Source organism: Solea solea, chromosome 7 (genome assembly GCF_958295425.1).
Source record: "Solea solea chromosome 7, fSolSol10.1, whole genome shotgun sequence".
NCBI lineage: Eukaryota > Metazoa > Chordata > Actinopteri > Pleuronectiformes > Soleidae > Solea > Solea solea.
In genome coordinates, this window is record NC_081140.1 from 5,115,890 (window position 1) to 5,135,234 (window position 19,345).

Sequence of the window (19,345 nt, forward strand, 5' to 3'; positions counted from 1 at the left end):
AATAAATACCTTTATTGTGTTCTGCTGATTTGAAATGAACGACCGCAGTAAAGTTGAAGCAGCAGTGTCGCGTTTGTCACGTTTCCCGTGTGGATGTGTGTGTTGCAGCCGCTCCCACTGAGGTTCCCGGCTGCTCCAGGTATTTCCAGTACGAGTGTAAAAACAGTCGCTGTATTCCCACATGGTGGAAGTGTGACGGGGAGAACGACTGTGGGGACTGGTCTGACGAGGCCCAGTGTACAGGTACAGCTTTTATACATCCACCATCCTGACCGTCAGTCAGTGAGATCATTGAAATACTACTGAAAGGACTTCAGATTTGATTTCAGACTTTCTTTAGTATTACAAGGAGAGGTTGACCAGTTTAATGTCAGCTGGGATTGCCTTCACATGTTTGATGTTGTCAGTCAGACTCTTGTGGCCAAAATGAGTATTCTAACACCATCTCTGACAGAAAAAGAGACGTTTCTTTCCCTTTCATGTCTCTGATAGTTAGCTTTTGTGATGTTTATTATTACAAACATGCTATTAAGAGGTAGTATGGGTTGCCCACTAACCTACAATGTGAATGGTTTGATCTCTGGCTCCTCCAGTCTGTGTGTCACTGAAGACACTGCACCTCAAAGTGCTCCTGGCAGCTGTGCTGACAGTGTGTAAATGATGTAGAAATGCTGCATATAGATGCATTGTATCAATGTGTGTGTATGCACGCACAGCAAAACCTTAGTGTGAGGGGTTTAAAATGATTCACTGCCTGTTTGGTTCTCATGAGTTTTTCATATTTATTTGTAGTTTTTAGTTTGTCATTGGTCCAATAAAAACTGAAGATTCAACCTAACATCCGTGTGCTCAGTTCACATGAGTTTTCAGGTGTATGGATACAGCTTCTCTCCATCTCACTGCTCATTTAACTTGAATCTCCTGCCTCCAGGTGGCGTTACTCCTCACACTGTGGCCCCTGGTCCTTCCACCTGTGCCCCCAACCGCTTCCACTGTGGCTCTGGAGCCTGTATCATCAATACCTGGGTGTGTGACGGCTACACTGACTGTCCTGATGGCAGCGATGAGCTCGGATGTCCCACAGGTAAAACGTCTCTGCTGAAAAGGATCCAACAACTTAATATTCATAGCTTTTCTTTTACATCATGAACACCAGCATCTTCCTCCCACTCCCACAAACCCTAATCCTACAAAGAATAAACAAGCAGGAATATCAAAATGTTTTGTAATTCAACAGATGAAGTAAAACACACTTGCTGTATGTGTATTTCTGTGACAGTGGTCAATGGAACTGTGACTTTGGCCCCAGTGCCCACACTGGCCCCTCCTGCCCCTGGACGCTGCAGCCGTGGTCAGTTCCTGTGTCGTCGACCCCCCCACTGCATCCCTGACTGGCAGCGATGCGACGGGCAGCTCCACTGCGAGGACGGCTCTGATGAAGCACAGTGTCGTGAGTCTCCGCCGTGATTCCGCCACAGACACAACGATGCCAGAGAATGAAATTTGAAAATCATATTTTACTGTGAAAAATTCACCCGACCATAAATCCACCTCACATTCACAATGAATGTCGGTCTGTCCTATCTGTGAATAATTTAAGATCAGCCTTCAGCTTTTTCGTCCAAAAAAACTCATATTAAAGAAATAAATGACACACATTAAGAATTATAGTTCAGGTGTGTTATACTGCGTATGGAGTGAAGAGTTTGCTTAAATCTGCCTTTGCCTTTACTTTAAGTGCATTATGGACTCTGAGGGGAAGCTTTTCTTCATCTGCATCTGCTGATGTCAACCATGCGAAGGACTTACAGCTAAGAACTGTTGATGTGTAAATCTGAAACGGTTTACAGTCACACGGTTAGCTCACAGTCAGGCATGCTTTCTATAAATAGCAATGATGTCATTCTGAGGCTGCTCTCCTCAGAAAGTGAGTGTCCAGAGGCTGAACATGATTGATGAGTTGTCTGCAAACAGCCACACTGACACTGAGGGAATGTTCGTAGCTTCATGAAATTAAGATTTAAATCATTTGGATGAAATGAGAAGCAAGACGACATGGAGACGTCTTTCAGGGACCGGAGAGTCTGCAGCTGCACATCAGAATACGTTGCGTGATCCTTAACTCCGAAGTTAATCTACTGTCGAATGACTTCAAAGTTAGAAAAAAGGAAAAAGCTCTGACATGAACCCAACAGAGACGTCATGGACTGAGCTCAGACAGATTCCTCCTAAATGTTGTTAAGGCCAGATCTTTGTCTCCACGAGGAGCCGCCTGTTTTCTGCCAAATCAGGTCTGTCTACTCTTAATAAATCCAAGGTTTCATTTACTTTTCCTCCAGCGCTGTGAAGGTCAAATGTCTGTGTTCACTACAGACATGAGCTATTTGTCTGTGTGATGTGTAATCACATTACATTTGTCTCTTCTTGTGATACAGATGAGTTAGATCGCTCTGTTCAACCACTCAAAACAGATTAGTGTAAATATCTCTGATGCACATGAATCAATAACAACTGTATAAAACTGTCGTTGTCCCCTCCATGCCTCCCCCCCCACCTCCATGGCTGTTCAGCCACACGTGGTCCTCTGTCTTGTGCCAACGGGTTCCGCTGCTCTGACGGTGAAGCCTGCGTGCTGGACAGCGAGAGGTGCGACGGCTTCTTGGACTGTACCGACCACAGCGACGAGGACAACTGCACCTGTAGGTCCACACAACTGTGACCCTGTTTGTCTGTATGTGAATATGAGCTCCTTCAGTAGACCATGAAGGTGCAGCAGGTCAGTTCTGAGAGGTGCAGTTTTGTAATTAAACTCTCAATCCTTGTTCGATACACAAGTACACATACTTATACTCAGTCTGGAAAGAGTCTTATTGGTACATTAACTATTAACTAATGAAGCTAATGAAGTATTGAAACAAAGCCCTGGTATTTAAACAGGGTGTCCGCGGGGTCTAAAAAAGGGGTCTTGATCAATCAATTTTGGGAAAATTAAGGCCCTTAAAAAGTATTTGAAAGTCTTAATCGTGACTTCATGAGGTATTAAATGTTGTCCATAGAGTTTGACTGCAAAAAGTTTGCATGAATGTATTTATTTTCCTCCCCGCATTTGTGCAGGCATGCTCGCCCTGCTAGATCGGTCCGGGGGCCGCGTGCGTACGCGTACACGTGACGTTAAGCATCTTCGCTCCTCCTGGCGCGAAATAATCCCACAAAAAAAACTCCAAAATCGCCAGACATGGGAAAATATAAGTGAGCGGACTCCTGGTTGGAAATCCCTGAATTTCAGCTGTGGCTGAAGCTTATGAGTTCCTTTTATATAGTTGTGTTCTATAGATTTAACTGCAAATTAAAACTGTTTTGTAAGTTAAATATGTGTTGTTGATTACAGTTTGAAGAAGCAATAAGGTCTTAAGATATTTTGAGAAGGTCTTATAAAAGTCTTAAAAAGGTATTGAAATTCACTTCAGGATTCCTGTTAAACCACTTAACTAAGTCCAGATAAACTGAGCCAGTTTTTGTTAGAAGCACAGAAGATAATTTCCCACACATGTCCTCGTCCTTTGACTTGTAGCCTTATTTTTCCTTACTAACCTCTGAGCACTGACAGGTCATTCTGTCCAGACGTCTGTGTGACATATTTATGGTGTTACAGGTGTTGTCAGATTTATTGACCCCTCACATTCACACTGGAATATATCAAACGTGGTGGAGGGTCCCAATGATTGGTGTGATTATATTCTGATGGGCTACAGAATTTAAATATGTTTGGGGATGAGATGAAGAACAAGCTCGACAAGCTCACCACATTCTTTAATTCAATAGTAGTACAATGCTGCCACCTACTGGTTTTTAGTGTGCACTTGCACTTTTGATCTCCAAAGTGAACCTGTAGCCTTTGAAAAAACCCATCTCCCCCCCCCCCCTCTCTCTCTCTCTGTCTATCTCTCTGTCTCTGTCTCTCCTGTCCCATCCCCCTCAACAGTGGACAGCCTGGTGTATAAAGTCCAGAACCTCCAGTGGACACCAGACGTTGAAGGTGCCATCACTCTGACCTGGTCTCGTCCCAAGAACCTCCCCCTGGATTCCTGTTACTTCCTCATCTACTACAGGTGAAGTCCTCTATGTCAACAGTTAGCAGAACTGCACACTGTTAGGAGAACATTGGATATGTGATAACATTCAATATGGTGATGCCACTGCGACATGTGAAAGATAAACACCGACACAAAAGCATTGAGCCTTACTCTGGGTGAAGTGCTGTGAGCCGTGTGTCCCCCTGATTCCGTCCTGTCTCATTTGTCCTCGGGTCTTTTTGTCTGCAGAGTGGTGGGCGTGCAGCAGTGGACCATCATGGACACTCACAGCAACAAGACCAGCTACAAACTGACCGTGCTGAAGCCAGACACCACGTATCACGTGAAGGTGCTCACTCAGTGTCTCAGCAAACTGCACAAGACCAACGAGGTGATCACAGTCAGGACGCCAGAGGGAGGTGAGAATCACACCAACAGTATTTATGATTTAGGCGTGTCTGCTGTCATCATGGTTCATTAGCTGGAATAATTTGCCAGTGAAAATTGCAGTAAAATCAGAATGTACGCCAATTAACGGCTGCATTGCTGTGATCGTATAATTTCAAGCAGCATGTGATTTCTTTCAACAAAGAAATGGAAGAGTAAGGCAGCGTTTGAAATAACAACTAATTCCGTACTTTCTCACTGGAAACAAATCCAACCTTTCTGTTCAATTAATAATAAATCTGAAGAGACATTAGTGAGTATCGGTCTTTTCTCTTGTCCTCTGTCCTCCTCCCCCTGCTTCGGCTGAGTCACTGTCTGCAGGTGACATTTACAGAGGGAAAAGGGCTGGTTTGTCGCAGACAGCAGATATTTTTAGTAGAGTTCACTGGATTTATGTCAAACGAGCCTAATCCCAGAGTTATCGCTGTAGCTTCCTCTGCAGTATCACGTCAGTTACTGTGATAGTTTGGTTTGCTGCTCCACATCATTTCATCTCCTTATGACTCCAGGCTTTTGTTCTGAGACCATTCTATAATAATGTGTTTTATTTGAATAGCACTTTTTAAAGCAAGGTTACAAAGGGTTTGATATAATAAAATACAAATGATATACTGTATAAAATAATAAAGTGAAATATAGATAATAAAAAAACCCAATTAAGATTATGATTAATGGAAGACATTGAGTCAGACAAAATAAGACTTATTATGCATCTTATTAATATACATAATGTATAATGAATATATGTGCATGTGTGTGCTTCAGTGCCTGACCCTCCTCAGAACCTGCAGCTATTATGTGACAATGGTGAGGATGGGACAGTGCAGGTCTCCTGGAGTCCTCCTGATAAAGGACACGGCCTCATCAGGGAATACATTGTAAGGATTTCTTCTTCATGTGTCCATTCTGAGTAGTGGTTTTTTCTTTTTGGTTGTTTTCTGCTGGTACAGTCTACACTCGCAGATGAAAACACTCTGAATGTTAAATCTTCCACACCAGGTTGAATACAATGAGCGTGGAGGTCTTGAATGGACATCACAGAGATGCACAACAACCAGTACTGAGGTGAAGGAGCTGCAGCCGGACACACTGTACAGGTTCAGGGTGAGTCTTTACACAACACAGACATGTTGTTACACATGACATGTTTGGTTACACTTAACTTGAAGGTATCTACGTAAGTGTGACATGACACCGTCATGAACGTGTCATAAACATTTATGACATAACGCTTCTGTCATTAAGGCTCATTTGGTTTTTGTCATGACAAGTTAGGGAGTTAGGGTTAGAGGTAGGGTTAGGGTTAGAGTTAGAGTTAGAGTAAGGGTTAGAGTTAGGGTTCATGTGTCATGACAGTGTAGTGACTTCACCATCACTACTTAATGCCTACGGCCCAACACTTTCACAAAATATAAATGTAACCTGAAAAAATGTATTCACTTGACCAAATAACAAAACATATTTAAAATATTTAAATGTAACTAGCGTTGCAAAGGGGTGTAACATTTCCATGGGATTGGGAACTTCGGTTTGGGAATTTTCTAAATATTCCAAATTGCAAACTTTCCATGGCAATTATGGGAATTTCTGAAACTCTAAACATAACCCTCCCTCACGTTAATACTTTGTAATAGCTTTACCTGAAAGTCTCTACTCTAGTAAAATGTGCTCACACTGCAAAAATGTCCTGATTTAAACAAATGATGTACTTTTGAAAAATGTCCTCCTTTACAAAAATTCCTCAATTTCTTAACTTTCTTACCAGAATCTTCTCTTATAAAAAAAAGTCCTCTCTTTACCAAAATATCTAAATGTCACGATGTCTATAATTATTGGAACATTTTGTTTATCCTTTTTTCTTACATTCTTCATACATTAGGCTTGTACACACAAAGGAGAGGAAATTAGTATAATTAACGATGAGATGAGTATTTCAAGCAAAAATCCTATTCGCTAATCACAGTGGGTTATTTGATTGGTGTGCATCCTCGTTATGAAAAATGAAAAGAGTAATTTCTTCTAACTCATACAGCAGGTTTGGAGCATAATTTGTCTTCATACCTGAAAGAACATTATAAATTGTGTCACAAGAAAAGGAAACGTAACCTATGATTGTCGAGTGCGTTGAGAAATTTAATTTGTTTGAGTTGTTCCTTGAATTATTGGAACAAATAAAAAGTATATAAATGAAATGAATACTTTACAAAAGTGAAAAAGAGTTGGTATAATAACACAAATACACACAGTTCTTCCTACCCCATCACTTTGATCAACAGTAAAACTGGTGATTTCCGCCACCATTACAGTCATAATATTATCACGTACAGTTTGGTATCAATGTTGACGACACTGACATGATTGACAGGTGGCAGCAGTGACCAGTCGAGGCATGGGAAACTGGACCGAGGTTAAATCCATCACTCCTAAGAAAGGTAAGATGAGTGTCTGTCTCCACACTGAGACAAAATCAATCCCAATCAGTCCTGCACTGCCATCTGCTGGTGTTCAGCAGGTATTGTAGGCTCTGTGCAGGTGTGCCGTGCTCGACACTGTGTCCTTCATTAAGCACACATGTTTCCATTTTCACAATGAATTTGTTCCAGTCATCAGAAATAGCCTCACCAGGCCACTTGAAAACCACTGGCGGCTCCTTTGGTTAAACCGCCGACCACATGTTTTCACTCGTCTCCACACAAATAAAAAATGTTCAGCTGAAACCGCTGAAGTAAATGAATTCCCACTAAAGTAAAACCTTATTAAAATCCGCCTCTCGCTTGCAGAAGCGTGTTCATTATAAATCCCCACACTGGAGCTGGTGCTTAATAGCACAGTTAATCCATCAGTACTACACCACAGTCATGTCATTATCATTATCATCGCTGCGTGAAAATGAAAAGAAGTCACACTCTCAGTCGTTCATTGACACATTTGGTTTGATTGTTTTTATGATGTTTCATAAAATGAATTGTGTTCCTTGGAAGGAAGGGGACTGATATTCACAAGACCCCTTCCTTCCTTCCTTCCTTCCTTCCTTCCTTTTTTCCTTCCTGTCTAGGACTGTAAGTAATCTGATATCTGTTTTTGATAAATTGGTAAATAATCATCAGATAATTACAATTGGTGTTTCTCAAGGAAAGTATTCACATTATGAAGCTGAAATCACAGAACATATTATAGTATTACAAAAAATATAGAATAAATATCTAATCTAATAAATATCTAATAATCCTTTAACCGTACTTCTCTTAGAAATCCTCGCTTTAATAGTTGGAGCTACTCTGATCAAACGCCTTCAAATGTGATTGTTTGAAAGAAAACATAGATAATGCAAATATTAATAATTCATGGATGCAAAATGGCTCATCTTATTGATATATTGGATAAAGTAAATGAAGATAATAAATGTTCTTAAATGTGAGGGGAAACTTCCTTTTAAAAAACATTTTAGAATGTTCTTTTAGTCACTAGAACACACTTGTTAGTACTTGTAGTAAAGTGCTGCGTTTAATAGCGCGCTGTCCTGCTGTGTCTCTGCTGCAGCGCTGCCTCCTCCCTCTGTGATCGCCGACAGCATCACCACCGACTCCATGAGTCTTTCGTTCAGCCTGAACTCGCAGTACAATGTAAGTGTCTCTCTCTCTCTGTCTTTACAACGCCTGACGAGACTGTTCCGTGTCTGCGTGTCTGACCGTGACTGATGCGTCTCCTGCGTGTGTTTAAGGTGAAACAGTACGTCGTGATTCTCTCATGGCAGTTTGACAAACACGTCAAAGAGAGCCAGAACTACACAGTAAGAGAGGGGATCCTCAAAGGTACTGTTTATCCATTATCATTGTGTCTGGCTCTGTGAATTCAAGTGACGCAGTTGCTTTGTTTATGTGGAACTTATGTGGAGTCATTGTTTGTTTACACAGCTACAAACCTGACAGCAGGGACGGTGTATGAGGTGGCAGTATGGGCTCACACCAGCATCGGGGACAGTCCCACCGCACTGTCTCATCATCAGACCGCCGGCACCCAGCCAGAGAAACCCCTCCTCAAAGCCAGGGCTCTCAACCAGACAGCTGTGGACTGCAGCTGGACCATCAGTGGACCTCCTGCTCAGGTACGACACCCAGAAAGTTGGCATGTTGACGAGCTGCGAAGCCTCTAAGAGAATATTCTCTGGACTTGTGAGACAAAACTAGAGCTTTTTTAAAGCATTGTCACGTCAGCTCTATGTTCATGGACAGAAAAGATCAGCATATCTGCTGTAAAACATCTACATCTGGTTTCAGGTAACATAAAATAACTTTTTTGGAGCAGGGGGGGGTCGTGGTGTGTAACTGATCTGTAATTCCACAATAACATTTTATTATTATGAAGTCAGGTGATATGAGAGTGGATGTGAAAGTTCTGCACCTCCTGTGGGCTCTATTTACAGTCTTAGGCCTGAGGCTTAGTGTGGAACAGTTTGTGACAGCTGCAATGCTAAACCTCTGTATGTCTGCTGTGGAGCTTCTGATCTGTTTCTGGAGCTTCTGGGGTTTTGCCTTTGAAAATTATAAATACTCCTACTCAACTAAATGTGAGGACTCTGTTAAGTTTCTCAGAAATGGATCTTATGTCTTAAATGAGGTTTCCTTTTGTAAGCCCATACAACCACCACTTAATTGAATCAATTTACATATGAGTGTACATGGTAACTTTGTTTTTGTGTGTGTGTGTGTGTGTGTAGATGTACGGTGTGTTTTATGCCACCTCTTTCCTGGATCTGTACCGGAGTCCTCGTCTGGTCCGCACCACGTCTCTCAGCCTCACAGTTACAGTGAACAGTGATGAACAGTATCTGTTCCTGGTAAGTCTTTAGGATCCACTCCAAGTTAACACTCAGTGCCTTCAAGTCTGGAAGTGTGATGAACTTCCATTTTGTTTTTAAAGGTCCAATATGCAACATCTGCCTCACAAGATATCAATATTGTCTATACTCTATGTTTACCTTCCTCACAAGACGACCCCATTTGAAGACTTTGCTGTCATTTGTGTCCTGTTCACTTGCTGAAAACAGACAGCAGACTCCAGGATGCTTTGTCTACAGTGTGCATCAGACAGGATTAACTTCATTACTCCCCAAAGGGGAAGCTTGTTTGTTTCATGGACACCATGCTCAGCATGTCGTAACAGGGATGCAACAGAGACCACGGCAAGTGCTGTACCGTGTGCAACATTATAAGAAATAATGGCACCACACGTGAACATCAACATCACAAGGGCCTGCAGAAGCTAAACATAATGTACAGAAATAAAATATGCTGTAAAACCGTAGGTTAAAACATCAACAATCAACAGCAAGGCTCAGCAGTTCTTGTTAAAAAGTCTAATTGCAGCAGGAACAAAGGAGCTCCTAAATCTTTCTGAGCCGCTGACTCCTACTACTTCTTGTATATCATCATTACGAGTTCCACTTGAATGCAGGGATAGTTAGAGTTATGAGCTGCTGGATAGTGGTCACTCAAAGTGTCCAGCTGAAGGCGACTCTGAGGATTTACTTCCACAGCAAACTTGTTCCTTTGTTAAAAAGTCTTCAGACTAGGAGCGAGAGCGAGAGAGGTGAGCGTTAATTTTGGTCTGGTATTTCTGTGATGAAACATCCCAAGCTGCAGAAGAGCTCCTGGGCTCTTCAGTAACTCGATGCATACATTATTTTACACACCTGCTTTCATGGTACTTTCTATAATCAGCATGATAACTTTCTGGCTTCAGTTGCCAGAATTTTTGTCACTTTTTGTGTTTCTTAACATGTTTTTTTTGTAGATTTTGTGACATCTGGGCAGATGTCTTAACACCCAAAATTCTCCAGTAGAGCACGCTTTAATCTCTCAGTCATGTCGAGCTGTGTTCACACTGAGAGCTCTGTGCTGGCATCAAGCCAGGGAATGTGAACAGAGAAGCATTTTTTTAAAAGGAACGTGGCCTAAAATAATCCACAGTCTTTTCACTTTAAGGGGGGAAAAGTCACCACAGAAGTGTTAAATTATTTTGTGTTATGTTTGTCAAATTCAGGTGTTAATAGGGAACCATGATCTGCTCCACAGCTCGACTGTGAGAGTTAAAGTGAACAGTTGATCAGTGAAGACAGAACTTAAAAAACAAACTATGTTTTGAGCCAGACTTTCAAACAATATCACATCAGAGTATGTCATACCTACACGTTGAATATAACGATTCAATTGACATTATCAGGCAAAAGCTTTACTTCATCTAAAAGACTTTTAGTATAAAAAATGGAATAGTATCTTATATTGTTGTTGTTAATTACACTGTTGGGTTCTTTTGTGGGGGTTTTGGATGCATTCAAAGTCTGATGTGGATGATTCTGCATCACTGCTGTGACAGGCTGTAATATAACCAACATCACTGTGATATGTTGGCAGATAGAGCAGAAAGAGTTACATATCCACAGCTAATGATTCAAAAGCAGCCAGTATTGTGTAAGCAGACACCTGGGCATATTACACTATATATGTACAGGATTTAGTGGCATCTTAGGGTGAATTGTAATTTTAGTTCCTAGTACCCTCACCCTCGCGATGGGTCCAGACTGAAAGAACAACATTGTGGGTACAAGTGGCCAAAATGGGTTTTCTCAGAAGGTTGAGAAGCACCTGGTAACGATGCCACCTGGGTGCCTCCCTCAGGAGGTGTTCCTGGCACGTCCTGGGAGCAGATTAAGGACTAGGGGTAGAGATTATATCTCCCCGCTGCAAGTAAAGATTATTTTCTGATCTGATTCGGTACATGTATCCCAGTACCTGCTCTCCTTGTGTCCCACGTTATTGTAACATTACTACCATCATGATTTTTGTCGTCTTTCGTCTGTCCTCAGGTGCGAGCCGTTTCCCCCTGCCTTGGTCCTCCCTCTGACTACGCTGTTGTGAAGATGATTCCCAACGAGAGGCTGCCACCCAGGAACCTCCATCGTGTGCGAGTAGACAAAACCCAGGCCATGCTGAAGTGGCAGCCGCCCTACGACGCCCCGAATACATTTCTGGTACAGCACTGTCTCGTGTTAGTGATATGATGAATACATGATCAGCAGCAGAAATGTGATCTGGAGGGTGTTTCATAAAAAACTGCCAGAGTTAATGAGCGGGGGGGCGGGGACTGATAATCAGATATGCAAATGCTGATCTTCACACCTGCACTGAAGTGCTTCTTACTCAGCAGTGAGATATATCAGTTAAGTTAAACCTAACAGCTTGAAGGAGCTGATTCCATGAGCGTGGGTTTATCTGTAAGTTTGTCTTTCTCTTAGCTTGTTCCTTTCTACATTTTTTGCCAGGTCAATCTGAATTTTTTGGGGTGGTCACCCACGTATGTTCCCATTCATTTTTTTTAATAATAATAATCTGAAATCTCAATCTTTTATAATGGGCAAAACTGTAATAATAAAAAATCCCATCAGATTTGAACGATATTCGTTCAATGTATTTGCAGGATCAGGCACTCGATCATCAGACTAAGACTACTACTGATCCAGATTATGAATATAGTGGTAATCTCAATTTAATATATGGGAAGTCCTATTTAATAAGTTTTAGGTTTTAAGGTTTTTATATAGTTATGCTAACTATGGCTCTGGCCATATTTTTGACTGAAGAGAAACTGTCTTTACTTAACACACAGTAGAAAGAGGAGAATCTCTCTTTAAAAGTCATATCTAACCTACGTTAGTGTGTCTTCCTCTTTGTCCTTTTATCTGTGTCTTCAGACATATGCAGTTCACGTGAGGGACGTCATCCGTAAAATGGAGCGAGACTATAAACTGACCTCGAAGAACAACACAGTGGAGTACCTGCTGAAAGGCCTGGAGCCCGGAGGACGATACAGCATCTCTGTCCGTCTGCTCAACATGAGCAAGGAGGCCAGCTTCACTCTGAGCACAGGTTACACACACACACACATGCATGTACTTTTCAGCTGTAATCCATCACATGTGAAATTAAAGAGACAAATTGAGGGGCTTCATGTGACTTAATGAAAATAATAATCAATCGCAACCCTCTTGTACGGCATGTACCGTTATAGTTCTTATTTAAGTAACTGTCACGTGACGTGATGCAGTTTTTGTGTCGTGTCTCAGTGCAAAGGGATATTTACTCAGTCTAACGTCACACAGGCCACACGTTAACTTATAGAAGTATCCTCTCGTCTCCTCTTCTGCAGTTCCTCTTCCAGCTCCTGAGGCCTTAAAGATTCTGACAGAGAAAGACCATGTATTTCTTTTCTGGAAGAGTCTGGCTGTCAGAGAGAAGGACTTCAATGAGACCAGGGTGAGACACCACTAACCACACACTTCTCTTTTACACAGTGTTACAACCACGTGGCTTGTTTTGGACGAGAGGGTGAAGTTTGGTAAGAAGCGGAGGGTAAATAACGCCACATGATCACGGCCTGAAGCATTCTCCGCTTTATGGCTCCATTTGTCTCCAGATGGGATCATAATTTACTAAATGGACATAGTGTTTTATTGGACTAGACCTAAAACTAGTGATGGAGACCGTAAACCTCAGGAAAAAGTTTAATGAGAGTCTAAATCAACTGAGGAGTAGACTCATTTTCCTCTGGACATGCGTATAAACCTATATTTATGTATTATCTATGGTTATAACATTGTTCTCCACTTTACTTTAACTAAATAATAATAATGACAAAATAAAAAAGTACCAGGGCCACATGGCAGAGATGTGGCGAGCACTGTTGCCTCACAGGAAGAAGGTCAGCGATTCAAATGTGGGTTTGACTGAGTTGTTTTTCTCCCCTTATGTGTGTGGGTTTTCAAAAACACGCAGAGGTTAATTGAGACTCTAAATTGACCATAGGTGTGAATGTGAGAGTGAATGGCGGTTCATCTGTTCATCTCATTAGTTGTAGAAACAATGTATGAATGAATATGTCTGTGAAGAGTGATCTATTCGCCTTTATTGAACAAATATTATTTTCTTATCCTGATGTCCTGGACGTGCTCGTCACAGGGTTATGAAGTGCACGTGTACGACAGTGCGACCAACCAGACGTCCTACCTGGGAAATACCACTGAGACATACTTCCGCATCAGCAACCTGCTGATGGGACACAACTACACGATCTCGGTGCAGGCTCGCTGCCTGCTGAGTGGTCAGCTGTGTGGGGAACCCGCTCTGCTGCTCTACAACGACCTGACAGCAGGTACGGCAGCTTTTAGCTACTCCACCTGATTCAGTTCAGGTTTTGAAAGTGTCCTTGTATGAAATATTGTATTTGCACATTAAAATCCTGTCAGTAACAACTGTGAACTTCTACTCACGCTGTAAATGTTCCTTTCTACTTGTCCAGGAGCCGCTGATGCCGCCCGCAGCGAGGGCCACACGGGGGACACGGCAGCAGTCGTGGTCCCCGTCCTCTTCCTGCTGCTGCTCGGTGTGTGTGGGAGCCTGGTGGCGCTGTACCTGCGACACCGCCGACTGCAGAACAATTTCACAGCCTTTGCCAACTCCCACTACAACTCTCGCTTGGGCTCTGCCATCTTCTCCTCTGGGGATGAACTCGGTAAGAACACATTTGCTTTTCTAAGACGTGTATGGTCGGGAGCCGTCCAGGAAGAGATCAGCAGGGTCCAGGACCGATCTGTCAGAGTCAGAGTTTAATATTTTTAATTATAATAATTATATCAGGGAGAAAGTCCTTACACACAGTCTTTAATGTCAAATACATGAAGGCTTATATGGTACAATCATTGTTCACACAATCAAAAGAAAAACACAACATTCACAACTTCTCTCCCATTTTTATTCCCCCTTTCATATTAAAATTTAAATGTAACAATATAGGAACATCTAAACTTCATCTACTCCCAACACCTCAGTTTACCTTTAAAGAGTGACAAAAATAGTAGAAATAACAGTTAACCGTCACTCATAGGGGAATGTCATCATCAGCAAAGTAGATTTTTTTTTTTTTTTTTTTTCAAAAAGAGTTACTGTACTGTTCCTATAGTAGATGGGGAAACTTTTCTAAAGATCACAGCTGTCTCTGGGATACTAGACAGCTGGAAGAAAATAAAGTTGCCATGTTAGTTGAGGAGGAGGAACAGTTACTTCCTGAAGCCCTCCTCCTTTTTGTTTTGGGGAGGTCAGCAAACATCTATGTCTCTGTCTCCTTCCATGTGTACCGTACTGACCCACACACACACACACACACACACACACACACACCACCTTAGTCCTTATCCCCATCACAATTAAATGCCTAAGAGGAACAAAGGTGCTCATCATGTTTCACTTTATAAGAAGAGGTGACAACATTCAGACGAGGATGTGTTGCTACCAACCCGCTCAGGCAACACCTATGATAGACAGACATGACACATGCACCTGATCCTAACATAAGCACTCTATTAATACATTAATCCACCATTTCTCTGACTTTCTGCTTACATTCTTTTCATTTCTACATCCAACCCCTTGCCCCCATCCCCTAATCTTAAAGTGATAGTTCGGGTTTTTCCGGTGTGGTTGCATGAGGTACAAAATACTCATCTCATAAAATCTGCACCTGCTTAAATCCGCGATAGTTTCAGATTATGTTGGCCACTTTATCTCACCAGTAGATAGTCTTTTCTGGTCGGAAACTGCAGTGAGTAAACTGCTTACTCTCCTGCTGCCAGAGGCTTATGGAGGCGGCAGTGGAGCAAGAACCCGTGTGTGGCGTGATGTAAAACTTCACCCCCCAGGGGCTGCTCCATAGGGATACAGTAGAAACACAAAATCATTGCCTGTGCCATCTCAACACCTGCAGGTGTTTGAATTTATCATAAACCTTCTAAACTGACTTTAGTGTGCCTTTAACAATCATTTTAAAACCACAAGCACATACTCTCTGACTGTGTTTGGTGTCCTGCTGATAGAGTAAGTGAGCCAAGGAGATCATAGAGCTTCTTAGGTGCTTCATTTTCATTTTGAGGAAACTTTTCAATTATAATTCAAGTGAATGGAAAGCCTACGAGAAAGAGAGAAAGCTGCACACCATGAACAACCATTTCTCCTACAGCAAAGACATTGTTGTTAACATTCTCCTTTGTTCTGTCCAGGTGACGATGATGAAGACGCTCCCATGATCAGTGGCTTTTCAGACGATGTTCCCATGGTCATCGCGTAGCAACACATCCCTCCACTGCCTGTTAATCTCCTCTTCCGTCTCCCTTCCTCTTCTTCTGCCCCCCCCCCCCCCCCCCCACTGCCCATTTACCGTCCCTCCTATCATCCCCTCTTCCCAAATTAACAGGAAACATGAAGAAAAATTGAAAAGTGTAACAAGAGAAAGAGATATTTTTCAAATATACAATGCACTTTTTTTTGGATGCGCAATAACTTATTTTTTATAATACTAAATCGATATATATATGTATGTATGGGGTCAAAAAAGGGCGAGAAAGGAAGAGATGGACTCTGAAACAAACTGTGAAGGATTTGAGTTTGTGCAGCGTGTCGGGGAAAGAGAGACCCTATTTGTAATGCAAACTCACTATCCATAGGAAGCGGATCTCTGCTTACAGCCAAAATAAGCATCCAGAGACTGGAGTATAAAATGCAAAGATGTTACACGTATAAAAATAAAATCTCACAATTAAAATAGGGTAAATACTGCATACAAAATGTAAAGAATAGAAAATATCAGAAGAGTGAGTGTTACATAATTTGGTGACAGTACGGTGTTACATTGGTGCCCCGCGTGAGGGCGTTGGATGAGTTAATGGTGGATCATGTTTCTTCGTTTACAGAATCCCGATGTTGTCTTTGATCACCAGTTTGAAAACTGTTGATTCTTGTTTGAAAAAAAACAAACAAAAAAACAAAAACAAGTCAACCAAACAGATCTGTGATTGGACTGACCATTGGCACCATGTAGTGTCCCCATAGGTACACTTGTTTTTACTCTCTTTTCCACCACCAGCACACTGTTCTATGTCTGTATGTAGAGGCAACACATGTCCCGCAATATATGAGAATATCTATGGCTTCGAGGGGGAAAGATTGACCCTCACAGCTTTGCCAAGATGGTAAATATTTGTAAATACTGGCTTTTAATATGTTCTCTCCTTGTAATGCTGTATCATATCATTCTGTAAAATGTGCATTTTCTTTTTCAGTTCTTTTTTTATTTTTTTTTATTTTTTTGTTATCATTCAGGACCACAAATTATTGTCCCCAGCATTTTTGCCATAGCTGTAGTCACAGAGGAAGTGTGTTTGGGGTTCTCAGGGAACTGTGTCAGAGCGGACACCAGCACAGCACCGCCATCACCATCAGCACCACCACCACCACCACCGCCATGGCTTAGGTAGCACTGTCCATCTACTGTTGTATAGGTACAGAAACCTTCTGAGGGGCACGGGATCAGCTGTGGGTGGAATGACTGGCAGGCACAGCTCATTTAAGTCGTGATTAAGAGTTTGTTTTCATACCTCTCGTATGTAGTCGCAGGTTTGGGCTTTATTCGTGCAGGTTTTAGGATATTAGTCTGGGAGATTTCAGCCGCCATGTTCACAGACTGTTCCTTAGATAATCCAGATTTGCCCTTTTGTGACTGTTTACACAGAACCTTGGTCACACAGTGAAGACAAGACATGTTATGGTGCAAAGTTTACCAGGCAAAAAAAAATCTGTTGGTACAGGAAATTATGTGGAGTAAGTTTAACATGGCTAATGGGCTAACAACATCATAATAGCACTTTTCTATTATACAGTTCCAGCATGTAACATACAGTTACTCGACTCGACACCGTTTGGTATCAGGCATGTTGTTTCCATTACTTCATAGTCCCTCCTCAACGTGGGTGTGGTCTTCATAGCACGGCTGTGCGAAACTGATGTGACGTTGTTTTATACGCGACACAAACGGGCAAAGCAGTTGTTTTCGACATACTGAATCAGTTCATTAAAAGGTTTATTTCAGTGCTTCCTGCATGACCGTCTGACACTGAACTGAAATACAGCTGAACGGGTCGTGACTGGGCTCACGATCTCCGGCTTTCAACAGTGCTAACGCCAAATAAACTGGACGCCTCTGTTAAATGTTAATGCTAAATGTTGGAGATTAAGGCATGTTTTCAGACTTTTTAAGTATTTTTAATTGATCTACAGTTTGATTCCTGTGTCGGATATCGCACACATGACTCTTCCAGAGCAGATACCAAAAAAGTACCAGGTAAAAAAAAACCCAAAACGAGTTGAGTCGAGCTGAGGCATGCTAGAACAGTGTAGCGGAAAAGTACCATAAGTAAATCATACAGTTTATAATTGTATTTTTTTTAAATTATCATCTCAAATTTCTTGCAGTTGCTTAAAGACAGGCAGCATCACTTCTTGTATAATTTCAACATGGAGTAGAGACACTTACTGCGGCTGCTTAAATAACCAACAAAATGCTAGTTAGCTCATGTTAGCCAGCTACAACCAGCACGCTCAGTAGCCTCAAAGCTAGCTGCTAGCTAGTAGCAAACATCTCCTCACTCTGTGTTTTTGTTTTGTTTTTAACTTAAAAACAAATGCTTATCATAGTACCATAAAGGTTTTTGTTAGTAAGTTAGTGTATCTATCAACAATTGTTTTGGTTATCCCATAATGAGCCTTTTATATTACACTGGAGCAGGTCCTTTTCATAGGAGATGCCATGTTTGATAGAAAACGTTATTCAGTTGGTTGCAATATGCAACATCACCCCTAGATGCCACTAAATCCTACACATTGGCCCTTTAAGGTCAAGGTAGGTTTTCATTATAGGAAAACTTGTTTAGTATTCTATATATTATTTTGTTTCTTTGCATAATAATCAGAAATGGCTTTTCACCGGCATAGTCATGGGAAGAAGGCAAAAATCTCCGAGACAGAGACGAGATATCTGAAAACCTGAATGAAAATGTAAGTGTCAAAGTAAGAAATGTAGATTTTGAGAGAAAACATGTTTTAATTATTTAGCTGGTCCCTTTATGGGGCAGTTGAACAAGTCTTTGGTCAGCACCAGTTGATTGGACAGGGGTGATGTAATCGCTCTGTGTCAGTATGTGCAGAATCACATAGTAACACACCGCCCCGTCACCTGACTTTGCACTATAGTCCATTAACTGATAATTCGTGCTTTGCCTCTCAGCTTGAGCCATTTGATCTGGTGGTGTTCTGCTCTTATTGACCTTGTTTTGTTTGTTGACACGTCGTCATGAATGTATTTTTATACTGTATCTACACTTTCCAAGGTACTGTCCCAGCTCATTATGCTACAATCACCACCTGTGAAGTCAATGCACGCTCTCTGTTTTTGCCCTTGACGCGGTGAATTTATAAAGCAGCCAATCAAACACAGGCTTTATGTTATTACTGTGAGGACTGACTGCTTTTAAAAGCATTGAAAGGCTCAGATGATTAACCCAGAGCAGCAAACATTTTTATTTGTCAGGTTAAAGCCCAGAAAACTCCTGCAACATATTCCTTTTCATCATCTCATTTGTTTTTCTTCCACTTCATTAAACAGTGTCTGAGTTGTAACATGTAAGGTCTTCTAAAGGGTGAGGCTTGTGTTCATGCTCTCCACCCTGATTGTCTCATATTTGGTCTTCTTTCTTGGCCTTAAAAACCAATTTTCCTGGCATTGATGCTGTTTTGTTTTTTTAATTTTCTGATTCTGTGTTTTGCCACATAATGCCTTATTAGAATGCGTTTGAACTTAATGTAATTGTGTTTGTGTCGTAGAACACAAGTGCACATGCATGCTTGCATATACACACACACACACAAACACACACAGGCTAAGGA

At 41.6% G+C, this 19,345-nt stretch overlaps 1 protein-coding gene across 1 annotated transcript in view; it reads left to right on the forward strand.

Moving 5' to 3' along the window:
• The window catches only part of sorl1 (sortilin-related receptor, L(DLR class) A repeats containing), an 85,083-nt gene extending 67,581 nt beyond the window's left edge, over nt 1–17,502 (forward strand). Inside the window, exons 30-48 of the mRNA XM_058633646.1 lie at nt 109–243; nt 932–1,084; nt 1,280–1,450; nt 2,571–2,699; nt 3,983–4,109; nt 4,323–4,492; nt 5,286–5,398; nt 5,520–5,624; nt 6,886–6,952; nt 8,061–8,143; nt 8,242–8,332; nt 8,435–8,625; nt 9,238–9,357; nt 11,386–11,550; nt 12,271–12,445; nt 12,726–12,832; nt 13,535–13,727; nt 13,875–14,087; nt 15,628–17,502. Of these exons, the coding sequence (XP_058489629.1) occupies nt 109–243; nt 932–1,084; nt 1,280–1,450; nt 2,571–2,699; nt 3,983–4,109; nt 4,323–4,492; nt 5,286–5,398; nt 5,520–5,624; nt 6,886–6,952; nt 8,061–8,143; nt 8,242–8,332; nt 8,435–8,625; nt 9,238–9,357; nt 11,386–11,550; nt 12,271–12,445; nt 12,726–12,832; nt 13,535–13,727; nt 13,875–14,087; nt 15,628–15,695 (2,576 nt within the window). The 3' untranslated portion in view covers nt 15,696–17,502. The remainder of the gene's footprint in view (nt 1–108; nt 244–931; nt 1,085–1,279; nt 1,451–2,570; nt 2,700–3,982; nt 4,110–4,322; nt 4,493–5,285; nt 5,399–5,519; nt 5,625–6,885; nt 6,953–8,060; nt 8,144–8,241; nt 8,333–8,434; nt 8,626–9,237; nt 9,358–11,385; nt 11,551–12,270; nt 12,446–12,725; nt 12,833–13,534; nt 13,728–13,874; nt 14,088–15,627) is intronic.
• Nucleotides 17,503–19,345: the final 1,843 nt, after the last annotated feature.